This window comes from Emys orbicularis, chromosome 1 (genome assembly GCF_028017835.1).
Source record: "Emys orbicularis isolate rEmyOrb1 chromosome 1, rEmyOrb1.hap1, whole genome shotgun sequence".
Classification (NCBI taxonomy): domain Eukaryota; kingdom Metazoa; phylum Chordata; order Testudines; family Emydidae; genus Emys; species Emys orbicularis.
The window spans coordinates 215,373,316-215,392,863 of record NC_088683.1 but is presented as its reverse complement, the minus strand read 5'-3'; the positions used below and the strand labels follow the sequence as shown (position 1 = coordinate 215,392,863).

Sequence of the window (19,548 nt, the reverse complement as noted above, 5' to 3'; positions counted from 1 at the left end):
CAACACAGAAAAGAAGGTATTTCCTGTGAGCAGTCTTTATGGAATACATAGAAACAAGAGGGTCAGGCAAATCATCCCTTAGATTTGTAATGCAATTATTGAGGCCAAGGCCACTATTCTGAATTTTCAGAGTGCTTGAGCCTATAATAGAAGATACGTCCCAAAAAACCCAAACAAACAAAAACCATTAGGGCTCAGGAAGTATTGGAAACAGCATCTCTGTCTCTGATACTGCTAAGGAACCACTTCTGTTACTCTACTCGAGATAGAGAGGGTTATGACTACATCCCTCTCAGCAGTTTCTCATGAAAGGGCTCCCTGTAAAGGGATGATAAAGGGACGAAGTTTTGGTGGCTAGAGTGCAAAGGCATAGCAAAACTGTTCCAAACTATATTGAGCACTTACTGTTGGACATGATTCCATTCCATGCCACCACAACAGAATACAGATGGTCCCCTCCAAAACTTAGTAAAATGGGATAAGTTCAAGATAGTTTGAGTTAGGACCAGGGCCGGCTCCAGGCACCAGCTTAACGGGGTGGCCAAGGGAGAGGGGCGGCACCTGCGGCAATTCGGGGGCGGCAGGTCCCTCACTCCCTCTAGGAGCGAAGGACCTGCCGCTGAACTGCCGCTGCCGATCGCGGCTTTTCTTTTTTCCAATTGCCGCCGCTGATCCCAATCGCGATCGCGGCTTTTTTTTTTTTTTTTTTTGCTTGGGGCGGCAGAAATGCTGGAGCTGGCCCTGGTTAGGACTTAAGCATAGGCCCAAAGGTACAAGCAGCATAACTGTGCTTCTGACAATAGGGTTTTAGATTTTTTTCAAGCCAAAATAAGGTTTGAGATTTCTTCTTGTCACTCTGGCTTTGGAGCAAGTTGAGAGGATTTGTGATATATGAAATATTTTTTCTTAAAAAAGGGGGGTAGTTTGGCAAATGACAAAGGACTTCAATCTTTCTTCTTCTCTATCACCTTATTCATATCTCCACCTTTGTATACATGTCAATAGATACATACAGCAGAACACTTCCTCCAAATCTCACCTCAAAGTGGTAGCTGCGATTACAGATGAAGCAGTTGTAGCCAAAGAGTCCAGATAGCTTTCACATTTTTGATTTGCTGTGACGGTGAAGAGAGGAAATAAGGGTGTAGGGGGAATATGATTCCTTATAGGAGTGCTCCGTGGCTCAAGATGAGATCCATGCATTCCCCGATGGCTAGAGATTTCTAGAAGGATTCAGGTTTGGTGTGAAGCATGAAGGCACAATTCCAAGAGTATTTTTACATAATGAGAGAGCTCAAATATTACAAATATCCCTTCCCTATCCATATTAGCCTATAATTCGCATTTGCCTCCTCATCTTTGAATTTCAGGAGACCTTTGAAAATGAGCTCTGCATATTGCCTTAATTTTCTCCTCTCCTCAGGAAAACTAATTTTTCCCAGATCATTTTGGGCAGCTGAACTTCAGTTAATTCAATTATATTGCCCAATTCCTTTTTTCCTTGCTTGCTTCTTGCACCATAGTATAGTCTGGCTTCATACAATGTTTTGTTTGCTTGATTGGGTATCATCTATAAGCTGTAGCAACACCATTAAGAACTTCGATAAAATCTGTTCTGTTTGCTCAACTTCTAAAAAGAACAGCAGCACAGTTGACAATAAAAGAGTAGAGACTAAGGAGTTTGGTCACTTCTGCTCTCCTCATCCGGAGCCTGAGGAGGGAGCCCTCAGAAATAGGTAATAGAATGCAGTTATCTGCATTCATGGAGTATTAGGAGTGATCTGGGCCTTATTCAGCCTGCCAGTGGGGTGAGGGAACAGAGTATACTCAGGATCTGTCCCTTCATGCCAAACAGTGCACCAATAGTATCTGCTCACACACAGCTTCACAGCTGCTGTGCCTGTTATTCTTGCTTCATGTTCTTAAAGCTTTTTTATAACAATCCTTAGAGACAGATGAGTTATACAAGAAGATCGGGATGACCTTGTAAACTGAACTAATACAAATGGGATGAAATTTAATAGTACAAAGTGCAACATCCTGCCTTTGGAGACTAAGCAACAAGAATTTTTGTTATAAGCTGGGAGCGTATCAATTGGAAGCGACAGAGGAGAAAGACCTGGGTGTATTGGTTGATCACAGGATGACTATGAGCCGTCAATGTGATGCGGCCGTGAAAAAGGCTAACACAGTCCTAGGATGCATCAGGCGACGTATTTCCAGTAGAGATGGGGAAGTGTTAGTACCATTGTACAAGGCACTGATGAGACCTCATCTGGAATATTGTGTGCAATTCTGGTTTCCCAGATCATTTAGGAAAGATGAATTCAGACTGGAACAGGTGCAGAGAAAGGCTACTAGGATGATTTGAGGAATGGAAAACCTACCTTATGAGAGGAGACTCAAATTGCTTGGCTTGTTTAGCCTAACCAAAAGAAGGCTGAGGGGAGATATGCTTGCTCTTTATAAATACATCAGAGGGATAAATAAGAGGGAGGGAGAAGAGTTATTTAAGTCAAGCATCAATATGGACACAAGAACAAATGGATATAAACTGGCTATCAACAAGTTTAGGCTCGAAATTAGGCAAAGGTTTCTAACCATCAGAGAAGTGAAGTTCTGAAACAGCCTTCCAAGGGAAGCAGTGAGAGCAAAAAACCTAACTGGCTTCAAGACTGAGCTTGATAAATTTATGGAGGGGATGGTATGATGAGACAGCCTACAAGGGCATGTAGCCGATCTGCAACTGCTAGAAGCAAATATCTCCAGTGGCTGGTGATGGGACACTGGATGGGGAGAGCTCTGAGTTACTACAGACAATTCTTTCCCAGAATTCATGTATCCTGCAGAATTTTTTTTCTGCCAAAGAAGTGCTGCAGTTCCATCTTTTTTTTCCCACCAGAGGCCCCTGTGGTGCCACAACAGCCAGCTGTGTTTATGCTGCTAGCTGTTGTGGCACCACAGTGGCCTCTGGTGGGTGAAAGTTGGAACTGCAGCACATTGGCAGAAATGTATTTTCTGCAGGAAAAAAAATTCTGCAGGATACATGAATTCTGAATATCTGCAGATGTGCAGAATTCCTGCAGGAGTAGACTAGAAATAATCAGTTCATGGATCCCAGTCCTGTATTTTTCCCAATAGATCATACATTTTTCTTTATAGCCATTAAAGAGTGGTTATAGTCAGAAAAGTGACTAATTAACACATATTCAAGGTCATTTAAAATTTTACAAGGGGAGGCTTTCTTGTAGAACTCACGGAAAAAAACACAGATTTCATTTTCAGTGTAATAAGATAGAAGAAAAGTTTCTCTAGGCATTGTCTGACATTTCATAAGATTGTTTGCTCTATCAAGCAAAGTGATTATTTTAATTACAGGATCAGAGAAAAGCCAACTCATGTTCATACCTGTAAGTGCCACTGTATGTCCTCCACCACAAGCTACCTTATTAACCCTTTCCAAAATTCCAGGAACAGGCTGTGGAACCCTATTGTTTTTCAGTTGTTCAGGCAACAAACCTAGCTTCCCATTCTCAGGCTCTCCAAAAGTGTAGAGCTCACCATCTCCTGTGGAAATACAAAACAGAGCAGGATTCATAGTACTTCACTAAAAGGCAGAGCTGGGCCAAGTTATTTTCTCATGCTTTCATGATTTGTAAAGTACCCGTTGTTTTTTGGACTTTTGTTTTAAATTATCAATCAAACAAAATGAGAGTTGTAACATTTCCCTATGTGAGAAGTCTGTCAAGAAGAAAACCAAAACAATACTTGATTCTGAGAGGTGTCAATGCATCACAACTCCCATTCTAGTCACTATACAAGTCAATTGGAGTTGCTTGCAGGGGTCTTAGTAAAGACTGGCCCTACTAATGGGATACATGTTTTGTTTGAAAGTCCATGCTCTCCTCCGATGGAGAGTGAGGGGACAGAATAGGAAAGCAGTGCAAATATTGTAAAAAGGTTTGTTAATGAGCTACATAACAAGAAAAGAACCACTGTTCTGAAGACTAGAAATAGATAGCACTATATCTATATAGTGCTCCAAGGTTCACTATGGCATTATCTCCATCAGAAGAGATTTCTCCACCTCAGTATTACATAACAGCTTTCTGGTCAGCCCAGCAGTTAAATAAAAGAAAATCCTTCCCAGACACCTAGACTTAGTTTTACGGGCACCGGGTTCGCAATCTGTTCAATCCTAAATACAGCAATCCATTCTTTTATAAAAGAGTTTCCTTTGTTTTAACACTTTTCAGTTTCCACCCTGTTTTTTACGTCAGTCTGAGTTATCTAATCTGGCCATCTGTTTACCCTTCTACTATATTGATAGAAGAGTTAAAAATGTCAAATTTACTGTCTAATGCTGTGCCAGTCTTTAAATTCCAATCTGATTTTCTGTTCCAAAAGCTGTGTTAGCATTCTGCTATCCTAGGTAAGAGCTAGGTCAAGTGGGAGAGATCTTTGGTTTCTGGGTGAAGCTCCAAGGACATAGCTATGGGTCTCCACCAAGCCTGAAAGAGGTCGGTAGAAACATTTCCCATAGTACTTGAGTTGCTCCTTAGAACTGATGTCCACATTGAGACTCCCTCTATACCCGAAGCATCCGAATGCAGTCATTTTTTTTTTTTTAAGCCACAATTAGAGTTACTCCATGATGGTGCTCTGGCAAACTGTAAAAGCAATAGGCATTAAGCCAGTCGTAAATAACAGGAATCAAGAGGCCTGGGTTCTATTCCCAGCTCTGCACTGACCAGCTGGGTTATCCAGCACTCTGTGGCTGTTTCTGCAACCATAAAGTGGGGACAATGAAACTTACTTTCCCCTTTTTAAAGCATTTCTATGGATAAAAATGCTATATAACAGCTAAGTATTACAAAAAGGTGTTTACTGACTAGGGGTTTGACCCAAAACCTATTTAAGTCAAAAGGAAACTTTCCAATGAAGCAGAAAGAATCACCATAAAAATTATTTACATCTCCATATATCCTCTAAGAAACAGTTTGATTTTGTTTTTTAATCACAGCTGGATTTACCAAAGCAAAAGGATAAATAAATCTCTCATATGAAACAAATCCAAGACAAAAATGTTTAGACTAAGGGCTGGGTGCTCAGGGAAACGCGTTAATTATGTGGCTGTAGCCATTATTTAAAACACTGGGCAACTGTCCCATTATTGAAGCATAATTATAGATATCAATCTAGAGAACATTTCTGAGATATACTAATTTTCCATAATTATAGCCCAATAAACTTAAGCATTAACAAACCACATTTATAGAATTAAGAGGAAGTATTAATACACACAGCAAATGTTTAAAGGATCATATCCAAATGCTATGAATTCAAACACACTTTCATAAAACTACATTTTAAATGCTCTTGATACACACAAATCAGACTCCAAAACATGAGCCCATAAGTAACTGCACAGTATATAACACTATATTTCTTTGTATGGCCCAAGCAATTTTACATTAGAATCCTTCCCTCATGTTTATCCCTTTCCCCATCTCTGTCATTTGGATTTTGAGGTCCTAAGGGCAACAACCATGCCAAAACCAAATAAGTCTAGAGGACAAAAATTGAAAATAAGAAGGAATTAAAAATAATCACATACTCAAACTCAAAATAGAAACAGGTAGTTAAGCCTACATACACACTTGTCCAAAGCAAATGGGTATGAATAAAATCATTAAAAAGCAAGGTTAATAAAATCAATAAATAAAACCAGTTCCAAAGCCTACTGAAGTCAATGAAACCTAAATGGGCAGAATAGGCAAAAGCAAGGAATTAAAATGTTTTTTTATTTTGAAAAATGAAAAAGTAGCCATTCAGAGTTCAAACGAAATGCACCATTTGTGTTGCATGCATTCCATTTCCCTCTTCCCTTTATCAAATCCTTATTCAGCTTTTACTCCGGTAAAACACTCACTGAGTGTATAGAGCTGTGGCTCAAATTAATTGCTGAGGTAATTCTATTTAAATCATCTGAATTGCCCAGGGCTGAATTTGGCCCATTGTGTTTTTCTGCTGAGCCAATGTTTAATTTTGTGGAATTTTGGTTTCTTAGTTATTTGGGGCTAGATTGTGTCAACAGCAGTTAGTGGGTGGCAAAGGGTAGCACAGAGCCTCCTATCCCAGGAGAAGGACTAGATTAGTCAGAGAAGCAGAATGCCACCAGAAACTCATACAATATGCAGCATTTCTTCCTGCCACCACCTCCTTGGAGGAAGTAATTAGGGAACAGTCCATGCACTCCTCCAACTGCAAATCTGCCTGGATCTTGCACAGGATACACAAATGATTTTTCAAGACAGATTTTTTTCTTCACTTTTTTCCTCCTTTATAGTGCTGGTACAGGGCAAATATAAGGTTGTTTGCATGCCTTAACTGGGAATTTCTTACTTTAACAGAAGGGTACACTTTAAAAAAAAATACAGTGAACACTGAAATTCCTGGTTTATATTGCTGATTTGGGGGATAATTACAACATACTGAAACATTGTTTACCCCTAAATTACTGATACTTCTTCTCAATCTTCGTTCCATTTTAAAGCAGTTTTTTTTCTGGGAATTTCCCTAAAGAGTGTCCACACATGAGTACTAAAAAAGAAATCCCCAAACAATGCTAATATGCAATATTTCTAATGATCTGAACATATGTAGTATTAACCTTAAATCATTTAAGTTTTAACATAAGGACACATTCATTGGTACAGCAAAGTAGCCAGAGTGCACTGGCCCGTTAAGTTTGTCTCCCCAGAGCACCACAAAGCAGCTGAAGTGTTCTGGTGAATCTGGCCCTTAATGTGCAACTGATTTAGGCATTTAGAAGGCTGTGTTAACAAAATCGGTGCTAGATCAATTCCCAATGACACTCTGCTTTAATGGCTTCTCCTACACTCCTGCCTCCCACTTCCTCAGCAGTGCTTCCTCAATGTGCGGTGGAGACAAGGCAGCAGTGCTATCAGGTCAACCAACTGACACATAAGCCAGCTGGCAGCTACAGAACCTTTAAAGAGCAATGATCACTGGACTAAATCTGCCAATTTTATACAGCTCTCTCAGTCTCCTTCATACCACTGAGTAATTACCATCAGTAGAAATGCTGAATTTAATTCAGCTGTAGAGGAAGGGTGGCAACTAGTTGAGTTACCATTGACGTCACAACAGCTCCACTTAAGAGTTACCTGGGCTGTTGACTTGAGACTGTCTGTAGCCTATCATTAATACATTAATTACAATCTAATTTCTTCAAATACAGCCTATGCACAAGATATCAATTAATTTTAACTATATGAAAAGTTTGAAGTGTGTGTTACTCTGTTGCTAAGATCCTTTGGGACAAAAAAGACAGGCCCCAGATGCTAAATTTCATAAAGAACCCAGTTTAATTCATCTGAATGCAAAAAGCTAATGGATTTATTTGTATATCCTCAGAAAATTAATTCTGTACTCAAAAAGTAAGTGTTGTAAGTTTGAGGAGAACACCTGTAAAACAGAGTTGAATCCCTGCGTTAAGTGCAAAATGGATCACTACCTTAACTATGGAATCACAACTAGTGCCTCCATAACAAAGATAATGTGAAAACTGTAACCATTCCTAAAGTTTCTGTAAATCCATTAGATAATCTAACACTTTTTGCAACTTGGGTCAGACTGATACAAAAGAGGCTGCAGCACCAGGCTCTTACTTTGGGATTCTGTTAAGGATTCTCAGAGGGGCCCGAGTGTTTTGGGGTGAAAGAAGAGAAAGAAAAGAGTAAACCAATGGCTGCAAATGTTGAAAAACAAGAGTCATTATTTTTATGCATATATATTTAAGTGTATCTCATTTATTTCTAGAATCAAGTCAGTGAGCTACTGGCTGTTAGAATCTCATGTGCAGCTCTCTCTCAAAAGAAGCTAAAGCATTCTTTTTTAAAAATTTAAAATTTAAAGCATTCTTTTTAAAATTCAGCATCCATTTTTCATAAATCTGGAAAAACACCAGTGCACCATATCTATTAACCTGCTCACAATCCTAATTAATGGGGTTATAGATTCAAGTGGTCAATCTTCCATTAACTTCCCAAACTAACCAGGCTTATTCAATTTCTTTTCTAAACTTCATAATCCAGCTAAGAAAGATAGCCCCAATTACTACAGTAAATTTGTGAATACATTAAGAAGACCCTCTTGGGCAAAAGCAGTTTAGGAAATGTTGAAGCATAACTTTCAAATAAACATAAGAAGTCCTACAAAGCTCCAAAGTCAGGTGATTTGAGTACAGTTTTACAAATATATTAAGTTTAGATATTTGGCAAGTCCAATCCATAATGCTTCCATCTAATATGATTATTTACTCGGCTTTTCTAGTATCAAATCTCTCAGTTAGATAAAATTCTCCCAAATGTCTCAAAAAAGGTAAAATTCTCCCTAATGTGAAGGGCCCTCTGTCCTACTACACCCTGGGCCAGAGGGGCCTATCTTAGAAATGAAAAGGGAACCCCCCCCCACTGAGAGGGGTTAGGAGCGGGATCTTCATGCCAACCCACATAAGCCAATAGAGAATAGGCACCAGGAAGGTAGGCCAGGGAAGACAACATAGGAATTGTGTTTACAGATCCAGAAGCCCCAGGATTCCACACATGGTGATCCAGAGGAGCTGAAGCATTTATTGCAGCCCAAATCAGCTGAAATAGCTAGAAGGAAAGGAACTCAATATCTGAAAGTGTATTTGGAAAGGATGGACCTTGGGGTACATGCTAAGGCTCTTACTGACCACTGATGTGGCTAGAGAGGTTAACAGAGGAACCAACAACATTTGCTGTGAGCATAAGCAAACCCTAAGTGCCCAAGAGCAACCAGAAAATTATTAGTGAAGTTTCAGAATTCTTTAGGAAGCTGAGCTTCTACACAGGGAATATTCTTATGCGGAGAGCCATTCCATGCATGGTCTGGAAGTAGAGGAGGCAGTCTACATACTAATGATTCTTCTATATTTTTGTCCAAACAGAGCTGGTCAAAACTTCTCAACTTCCAACATTTGGATAATAACTGGGGGGGGGGGGGGGAATGATGACATTTCTTGACACTTCCCCCCAACAAGCTTTTGGGAAGTTAGTGGCCCTAATGGAACAGAGAAAGATTTGGTGCATGCTGCTACAGAGACATTCATGGGGCAGGGACAGGGAGAGAGAGCAATAACAGTCAGGCTTCCTACATTTCTGTAGCCAACATAGTGCTCATGGACCTAGCCAGGGATGTACCTGGGGACTCCCTTCAGGAATTTATCTCCTGTATCATTTGCAGTTAAGAATACTCTTTTCCTTTTTGGAATCATTCGAGAAGAGACAGCACAGTCTCCACTTCTACTTCGACTATTGGCACAACTTTACGGGATATGTGACATGACTTGAACATTCCTTTCCTAAGTGATTCTGAAGGCTGTACCTCTGGATCAAATAATAGCACCTCTCACACAGCAGAGGTCTATGAAGGAGCTTGGTGAAGTGAGGGCTTCCGAGCTTGGCTGAAAACAGTTCCATGAAAATAAGGAACACACATGAAAGGGACCCCTGGGAACCTGCAAAGCACTCTTTAGAGGGGCTTCTCCAAAGGTTTCTACCTATGTCAATCAAAGAATCACTTAGCAAGGATGCCATCGTGGGGGCTTGAAAGTCTATCTTACCTGCTTCTGGCAAGGGAAAAGCACAAGGGGAGTTCTAATCCAAAACATCATTCAAATTCTCCTTTGACTCAGAGGATCCATTTCTGAATGGGGGACCAGGGTAGTGGGCAGGCACACCATTCCCCTCAGCCCATTCTTGTGCAGAGGGGGTATCTGCATTGCAGAGGTAGGCCATGTCTTCCATCTATTCCCAGAAGCACCTCCTTGGTTATAGATTTGGCAAGAGAACCCAATAGATATGACCCTGAACAGTGTCATCACAAAAATATATATGAAATTTTAGTCCTACCGCTGAAAGGGCAGAAAGAAAGAAAAAGAAAAGCCGGCAAACACACTACAGAAAAAGTCCAAATAGGACTAAAAGCCAAAAGCCATCTTTGCTGCTTCTCCTCAGTGAAACAAGAGAAAAAATTGAGAGTGGGAGAAAAGGAGAGCAGCTAATGATCCAAAGACTACAAAGAAAGTAACTGGCCATCTTTCTGCCTGATCTGCATATAGAGAAGACCTATCAGTGGTGGTGGTTAGACCAAAGCTCAAAAGATTTATTATTATACACTTTTGGCCATATTCTGCTCCCATAAGTGTGCACAAAGCTCTTCTTGGCTTCAGTAGGGCCCACTTACCCACATGGTAGAATTTAATCCATTAAGTTAACATGAACCTTCTTTGACACCAGATACACTATATCCCTCTTCAGATATCTGACTGCTAAAACACTTACAAAAAAAAAAAAGTTAAATATTTTTCCATGGGCCCAACACCTTGATCTAGTACAGGGGTCGGCAACGTTCGGCACGCGGCTCGCCAGGGTAAGCACCCTGGCGGGCCGGGCCAGTTTATTTACATGCTGACGCGGCAGGTTCGGCCGATCGTGGCCCCCACTGGCCGCGGTTCGCCATCCCGGGCCAATGGGGGCGGCGAGAAGCAGCGCGGGCGAGCGATGTGCTGGCCGCGGCTTCTCGCCGCCCTCATTGGCCCGGGATGGCAAACCGCGGCCAGTGGGGCCGCGATCGGCCGAACCTGCCGCGTCAGCAGGTAAATAAACTGGCCCGGCCCGCCAGGGTGCTTACCCTGGCGAGCCGCGTGCCGAACGTTGCCGACCCCTGATCTAGTACTTCCATGCTGAGAAAGTCTATCAAGTCTGACAGCTAGGACTATTAAGTATGTGTAAGTATCTCTCAAACCTCTCTCCTGGGTTAAATTGTCACAGGGCTAAAAAATTTGGATTATAGTTCTACTAAATTCTACTGTGGCCAAATTAGCAACTCAATTTTTGGCTCCATATCATAGTAAGCTATCAAAAACCATTTGTTCATCAAGTATTTAGTATACTACCTTCTCGCTATGCCCTGGAAGAGCTGGGGGTTTTTGACATACACATCTACTTGTAGATTGTAGTGCTTGGAAGCTGAAGAATATTTAATGGCTGCTAAACTTCTTGGTCAATCATAAGCATTTAACTTATTTATTTTAAGAAAGCGTCATTAATACAAAGTTGCATACTATAGGCAAAACACCCTACTACATATACTTTATAGTCACGGAATGCTTTCATTCTGTTCATGGCATACTCTCAGGGATCCACACAGATGTTATCTGTAGAAATCTGTCATTTATCAAGCAGGTTGAGTAAAGCACCAGATGTAGTTTCTGGATGCCTGTTAAAAGCTCTGTAATCCAAAATTATTGATCTATTGAAGTCTTTAGTACTCTATTGGGACTGAGATAAGATTAAAGACTTTGTATTATTTGGGGTCCACACATATGATGAGAATAAATAGTTGCCCATGCCTTTAATATCATTTTCACTTTAATTCAATCAAATCAGGCAATGTGATTTTGGGGAGGGGAGGGGAGAGGGGAAATGAGCTATAGAAATGTCAGAGTGCCTCCTAGCCCAAATCCTGCACAGTAAAAATTATCTGTATATTAACTGTCATTATTTCCCTGAAGGAAACACAGATCTTAACAATCTTTGCAGATTCCTCCCTTCTTTGCCTCCTTTGAGCTGCACATATCTTCATAATTCTCTGCAAGCTTATGGGTTTTCATGGGTGGATTATTGCTTTTGATACATTATGCTCCCTGTTAAATCTTTTGATGCTGCTTTGACAAAATTCCAGATGTCTATTTTCAGCATGCTTTCTAAAAATATTTAACTTTTTTTTTAATTGTACAGCTGTAAACAGCCATACATAGCACTCATTCCCTGAAGACATTTCTACTTTATACAGCATATGTTCAGTTTGCCCCAGAAATTCAAATTTATAGCATCAAACCTAAACAATTAAGGCAGCGAATTAGCAGGAAAGATGCATTTTCCTGAAAAATGTGATAGTTGCCTATTCGAGATTTGCATTTTTTGGAGAAGGGAGGGAAAGGCAGAAGAGAAGAGGGTCAGTACACATGAGCAAATATGAATAGTCTCAGAGATGCTGGATTATTGAACAAAATAGAAATCGAATTCACCTAAGGGGATAGCTCAGTGGTTTGAGCATTGGCCTGCTAAACCCAGGGTTGTGAGCTCAATCCTTGAGGGGGCCATATAAGGATCTGGGGCAAAAATCTGTCTGGGGATTGGTCCTGCTTTGAGCAGGGGGTTGGACTAGATGACCTCCTGAGGTCCCTTCCAACCCTGATATTCTATGATTCTAAGGCATTTGTCGTATGTCTCACTAAAATAAAATCAGTGTGACAAGACATTCATTCAGCATTATGCCCTTTTCCATAACACTGTCCACACACTAACCCTCATTGTAATTTGTTTTCCCATTATAGTATTAATTCAGTTACAATAAAGAATCATGGAACAGAATACATCAGTTTCCCAAATCATTTCACAGCATGGAGCAAATTTTAGAGAGATTGTCCCTGCGAGACTTACCTCTAATTCAGAAGTGTACAGACCATTTCCCTTTGTATTTGTGATCATATAATGTACCCGTGGCATATATCATTAGGGAAGTATTTAATGTGTCGTTTTTAATGCTATTTTTAATGCAATTAAGCAGATGAAAATAAGGACCACAATTTGAGGCCCATTCGTTTAGTTAGCTCTATTACACAGTATATCATCTTACTTGTTACCAAAGCAGAATGGTAATATCCACAGGAGACCCAGGAAACAGGCTTTCCAACATCCACTTGCCAAGGTACACACACACTGGCTTCACCAGCCAGGCCAATCTGACCTTCAGAATTGTCACCCCACACGAAAAGCTGTCCATCCTCTAAAATAAAGTGGCAGAAAGTCAGATTTAAAACCAAAGCTGGGCTAACAATAATATTTACATTTACTTGTGGCTTCCATCCAGAGGCAGTTCACACACTCTATATGACATTGCTAAAACATAGCCATTGCTGAAGGATGAGGACAGCTATCAACTGGCACTCCACACATAGCAAAGCATGGGGCCAGGGATACCAAGGCATCCCATCCCTCACAATCTTCTGAAATGTGCCATGGAATATTTAGTGACCAGGTAGTATAAGACCAGAGATGGCAACCTTTAACATTTATTTCCAGACATGTTTCTCCAGTAAGCAATACGACTGGAGGATGTCAGACTCCCAAGTTGCTGGTGGTCTGTGTACACACATTCTGGGGAATGTTATGGATGTTAGGCTTATTCCTATCCTATTAGTAACTTCGGGATGGCATGTCTCCACTTGCTTCCTCAACAGGATTCCCATTTCTCCTTCCTCCAAATTGATTCTCTATCCCAGCTTTTCCACTCACCCCACTGATTCTCTTCTTTTCCCCCTGCTTTCACCTATCCCTCTCCCACTCACCCCAACTTCATTCGGTCTCCCTCACGCTGACTAGAGTAGCTGTTCTATTTGTCTCAGACACAGTCTCATCTGCACAGAGACCCATGTCAGCAACAAGGAGTGGCTGAGGCAAAGGAACGATACAATAATCTTCAGCCACCATCCAGCCTTCTCTGTACAGCAATTCCAAGTTGTGGGAAGCTAGCTCTGCATAAAACCTCTCTAGCTGCAGGGTGGGCAGTATTTGGAACTAAAACTACGCAGGGCTGCTTCGCAAATCCGAGGAGAGCCTTAGCCATTGGTAGAAAGGAAAATAGCCTAGCACACCTCTTACTGGCTGCTATAAGGTAGGATTTGTGAAGAGGAATGAATGAGATTGCAAAGGGAGAAAAGGGGCCTAGCATCAGATAGCTGAAAGCCTTTCTACCACCACACGGACTTATCAAGTCTCCACTACTAATTACTGCTTTTGAAAAGCGAATGATCATGGTGTAAGGCTTCCGTCAGGGTCAATGGGGCTGTCAAAGGATAAACTATGTTGTTAACATGTTTTTTACCTTTTCACGGTATAGGCATTTGTTATTAGCTGTTGCTCTCACCGGTTAGTGCTGCTGATGTGTAAGATCCAGCTGCCAGCTGTTTGATCTTGTACTGGTTGGTAAAAAAACTAATTAGATGAAACGTGCTTCTTTCCTCTGTGTCACCTAATCCCAACTGCCCTTCACTGTTACCTCCAGCAGCATATACATGTCCTCGTTCTGCACATAGAAAAGCACATGTAATATGTAGAGTAAGTGACAGCAAATCAGAAAGTTTGAGCTCCATTTCTTCCTACAGAAAAAGTATTGCAAAAAAAGCTGTGCTAAGCTGTCCTAAAATATTCTAACACTGATATTATGAGTTGCTGCTGTATGTCCCGAGGAAGCTTTCCTGGGCACTTTTGGACGGGGAAGTTCTAACAGTCTTCCTTTCCATTTTAGAATACACATGCATCTAGAGAAGGCTGGGTTTTCCCTCAGCTTGGGGAGAGATGTCAAAAGTGAAGGAACTCTACATACTCTGTAGTTCTTTTAAAGCTCAAGAGACATGAAGGCACCTTGGAAGAGCCTTGACTTAAAAATGTCTGCAGACTGAGTAATTGCTGGAAAGTCCAGGTTACCAAAGGCAACTTATAGATGAATGGAAAACTAAAAAAAAAGAGCCTTTTGGTAACTAGCTAAAATTAGGGTGAAGTTTGTCACTTCTGATTGTTTTCTTCAATTCTGGTACATCAGATTTTGTTTCTCTATCATATATGTACATAAAAAGAGTTTTACATTTCCCAGTTGGACTGTTGCTTGTACATAAAGGTTAAAAAAAAGAGATTATTTATAATTTAGTTCTCCCTCAAGACACACTACATTAAAAATGTAAAACACAGGAAGGATATCAGGAGAATCTAATCTGCTCTGAAAAAAACTGAAAAACTCAGACGTTACAAAGTATATGAAAGTAACTCAGGTGTTACACAGGAATCCCAAGGAATATTCCAACTGAGTAATACAAGTGTAGTGAAGCGGCCTGGCTCCCGACGGCCCCTGAGAGGGAGGAGCCAGAACAGCCACCCAGGTGGGCGGAGCCAACCCCAGAGGGGGAAGAGCCAGAGCCGCCACTCAAGTGGGCGGAGCTACCACCCCCTGTTCCCGCCCCCCGGAAGTCAAGGGGCGGGACAGGAAGTATAAAAGCCCGGCCCCAACACTCAGTTGGAGCCGAGCGGCCGGAGAGGACAGACGTTCCGGCCCGAGCTCCTGCGAGACGGAGCCTACCCCGAGCCCGGTACCTGGACGCAGACGGGCCGAGCCTCCCCAGACCCAGGCACTCTAATACCCAGCGCCGCTCAAACCTCCCGCTTGGCAGGTACCCCGAGGTGGACTGGCCCAGCCTGCCCCGAGCGCGGTACCCCGAGGCGGACCGACCGAGACTGCCCCAAGGAAGGTACCCCGAGGTGGACTGGCCGAGCCTGCCCCGAGCGCGGTACCCCGAGGCGGACCGACCGAGACTGCCCCAAGGAAGGTACCCCGAGGTGGACTGGCCGAGCCTGCCCCGAGCACGGTACCCCGAGGAGCCACCCGGACCTGAGCCGGACCCGAGACCGGAGGAGCGGCCCGACCTAGACAACCCCCAGCAACCCGAGGAGCCCATGGTGTGGGACCCCGCTGCCGAGCCCAGCGAGGAGCAGGTACCCATGGAGGAGGAGGAGTTGGGAAGTAGCCCGGGGATAGCAGACCCCGAGCCTATGTCAGTGTGTTGCGGGCAGGATCCCCACTGACCCCGCGGCAGACGGACTGCTGCGGATAGGGCCCCGGGCTGGAACACAGTGGAGTGGGTGGGCCTGTGTTCCCCCCTGCCACCCCCACGTCGGGTGGCAGTCTCTCCTCATCCCTGTCTGAGGGCCTGAGCCCCCTGAACTGCGTGTGTGCTTGCTCAGCCCCTCCCTGAGGGCCTGAGCCCTGAACTGCGTGTGTTGTTGCTCAGCCCTCCCTGAAGGCCTGAGCCTAGAACTGCTGTTGTGCTGCCCCGCCCTGACAGTGGGCCTGGGCTGATTGTTTGCTGCCCCGCCCTGATTGAGGGCCTGAGTTTAGACTGACTGTTTGCTGCCCCGCCCTGATTGAGGGCCTGGGCTGAATTACTGACTCTGTTGCTCAGCCCTGACAGTGGGCCTGGGCTGATTGTTTGCTGCCCCGCCCTGACCTAGGGCCTGGGTTGCCATTACCTGCCTGCTCACTCCCTGACTGAGGGACTGGAGTTGCTAAGTTTGGGGCGCTCAGCTCCTCCTGCAAGGACCTGAGCCCCCCCCCCTGAACTATTGGTTAGTGCTCAGCTCCTCCCACAAGGACCTGAGCCCCTCTTCGAACCCTGGGGTATCACCCCGCTCTGAGCTAGCCTTCGGGCTTATTGAACTGTGTAAGTCCCCAGCTCCGGCTGAAGGAACCGGAGCTTAGGACGGGTCCACTGTCCCGCCCTGCCTGAGGGCGGGAACTCCTTGCAGCGGCAGGGAGCCTTTTGTTTAGCCCCTGCCAAAGGGGCGGAACCCTTAGACCTCCCGGGTACGAGGTCTGACTTGGCCGTGTAGTGAAGCGGCCTGGCGCCCGACGGCCCCTAAGAGGGCGCGACCCCCGCACCGGACTATTACAACAAGATACATTTTTTTACCCTAATTTTGCAGAGGGCAAGTTCCTCTGAAGACTACGAATCACTACAGGTAAAATTCAGCTTTATGCAGAGAGCTATTCAAGACCTTTGCCACCCTTAAGTCCCAGATAAACTCTATTTCAAGGGCTTAAGTGGTGCACAGGCTTTATGTTGGACTCTACTTACAGCTGAACTTCACCTAAGCAATTTTTATTGGATTTTAAAATGTAATAAAATTATGTTTGTATATAGGAGCAGCATTACAAAGATGTTTAACATAACACTTGGTATACAGCCATGGACTACTGGTCAGTGCATTTACAAATAACTGGGAAAATATATGCTATCAAAATATATGCTATTTAGTTAATGAATTAAGTTGTATGACTGGTTTCTTATTAATTTGCGTTGTGATAACAACAAAACACTCCAGTCTTGGGGGCCCATTGTAGTAGGTGCTATGTGCACACATAGAAAGACACAGTCTTTGCCTCAATAGTTTACAAGCTACTTTAAGACAAAACATAATAAGCAAGTGTGACAAAACTGGAGGCAAATGGGGAGGCATGGCCAGGGTAACAATATTAAAATCACCTAATTAGTTATGTACATAGCTTGATGGTTTTGAACAGGGTGGATAAAAATAATATCTTAATTTAAAAATCTTTTTAGTTAAATCATTCTTAATTTTTTTATACTGACCTCCTTCTAAAGTGCTTTGACATTTACTGATGAAAAGTGCTATAAGACCTAGGTACTATTATTTCAATCAGATTTTTATTTATTTGTTGCTAGCTCTGTATTTTTTTTCTCAATCTAGTTTTAAATTGGCAAAGCTGATGTTTTGTACTTGTTTCTTTAGCTTCCTAATTATAAAATCTGAAATTATTTTATTTCTTCTACTAAAGAGTTTAATATTTAAAATGCTCATCTGTGATGAAAGAGTTTAGCCCAGGGCCTCACTAACACTTTTAGTGGAAGAACACCACAGAATCGACAAGCAGATAGCCCAGGCTATATTTCCAGACACCCTCTTCCAATATGTTGAACCTCCACAAGACAAGACAGCTGAAATGCTTTACCAGGCTGTACTCATCCATCGGGGTTTGCTGTTTGAAGTCAACATGACTTGAGCTCCTAAGGCACTTCGGTGCTTTAGAAAATCCCACACATGTGTGCCTACATGTAGGTTTAGGAACCTAGTATTAGGCTCCTACTTTTTAAGAATTTTGATCTCTGTGCACATAACAGTTCACAATAACACCGTTAATGTACTGAAAGACTAAATAACTTGTGCCAGGGTTAACAATGTAGCAATTTTGTCTTGAAGTGACCACGATTTTATGCCACTAAGACAAGTTATTAAAAATACAGTTTTAGCCCCTGATGTTGCAACGTTTATGCCTGTGCTTAACTTTAAATATATGAGTAGTCCAACTGAAGTCAGTGGGACCATTCCTAAAGCAAAGTAATATACCCACTTAAGGATTTGCAGGATCAAAGCCTTTTCAAATTTTTGTCAGGGTTTTTTTTGTGTGTGTATAGCAGTTTTGTAAAATTCAAATGAGAGCCCACTAGTAGTGGTATTTTGTTTAAAAAGCTTAATTTAGTTCATTATAAATGTTAATGTAAAGTTACAATAGCACAATTCTTCAAATTAGTTGTACAAATATTCAATCCAATTTATTAATTTTTTAAAAATAAGTGTTTTCTTTAATCGCTTTACCCTGGATCTGAATCATTTAAAAGTAATAGGTGATGGGGTTTGCGAGGCTTTTTCTTTTGTTATTATGAATTGTTATGCATTCAGAGACCAAAATTCTTAAAAATCTGGACCCTAATGTTAGGTTCCTAAACCCATAGTTAGGTACGCATACGTGGGATTTTCAAAAGCACCCAAGTGTCTTAGGAACACAAGTCCCATTGATTTTGTTTCTGACTTAGCCAATCTGGCTGATTTCTGGTAAGCATCACAGCAGAAGAGAATCTTGAAGGTGGATCTGAAGGAGGTGAGGGGTAACCTAGAGGTAAAAGGTTCCATCTCTCATTACACCACTACCTTGGAAAAAATACTGTATACATATATTCTTGCTTTAATAATACTTAGCTCGTACACAGCACTTTTAATCAATTACTATAGTCATTGTAGCTACAGTATGTATCGTACTTCTAGTGTTGCGAATTTTTTCTATATTGTAAAATTTCAAAAAAACAAAATCTCATGTACACTATTACTGTACATGTTCTAACACTTTATCAAATGATAATTGTAACAAAAAGGTTTTAGATTACAGTTCTAATTTCTTTCAAATACATCTCAAAACAGTTATAGTATATAGGATCTGTCATACCAGTCTGAACCAATAGTCCATCTAGTTCAGTATCTTCCCACTGGACGTCAACAGCACCTTATACTTCAGAAGAAGGCAAAGAAGCTCCAGAAGAGGGAGGATGGTCTAGTGGTTAGGGCACTAGGCTAGGACTTGAGACATAGGTTCAATTCCCTGCTCTACCACAACTTTCTGTGACACCTTGGGCAAGTCACTTAGCCTCTCAGTGTCTCAATTCCCCAGCTGTCAAACGGAGATAACAGCACTTCCCTATCTCACAGGGGTGTTGTGATGGATAAATACATTAAAGTTTGTGAGGTACTCAGATACTATGGTGATGGGGCCATATAAGTACCCAAGATAGATAAATAGATGCTTCCAGGTGTACACCACCATAAAAAGGGTAGGGGAAAGAATTTCTTTCTTAACCCAGGGTTAATTAGCTTGTGCCTGAAGCATGAATTTTAATTACCCTTAATGTTATTTTAACGTGCATAACGACAAATGTTAATGGTGGTCATAAAAATTATCCAGCCACAATACCTGTTTCAAGTTGTAAATCTGTACTTTGTTCAATTTGATATAGTCAATCCTTATTAAAGT

At 42.0% G+C, this 19,548-nt stretch overlaps 1 protein-coding gene across 1 annotated transcript in view; it reads right to left on the bottom strand.

The window, feature by feature from the left end:
* Positions 1-19,548, bottom strand: part of RPGR (retinitis pigmentosa GTPase regulator) — a 62,734-nt gene that overhangs the window by 25,170 nt on the left and 18,016 nt on the right. Inside the window, exons 5-7 of the mRNA XM_065423271.1 lie at positions 14,044-14,202; positions 12,754-12,903; positions 3,409-3,567 (exon numbers count right to left, since the gene is read on the bottom strand). Of these exons, the coding sequence (XP_065279343.1) occupies positions 3,409-3,567; positions 12,754-12,903; positions 14,044-14,202 (468 nt within the window). The remainder of the gene's footprint in view (positions 1-3,408; positions 3,568-12,753; positions 12,904-14,043; positions 14,203-19,548) is intronic.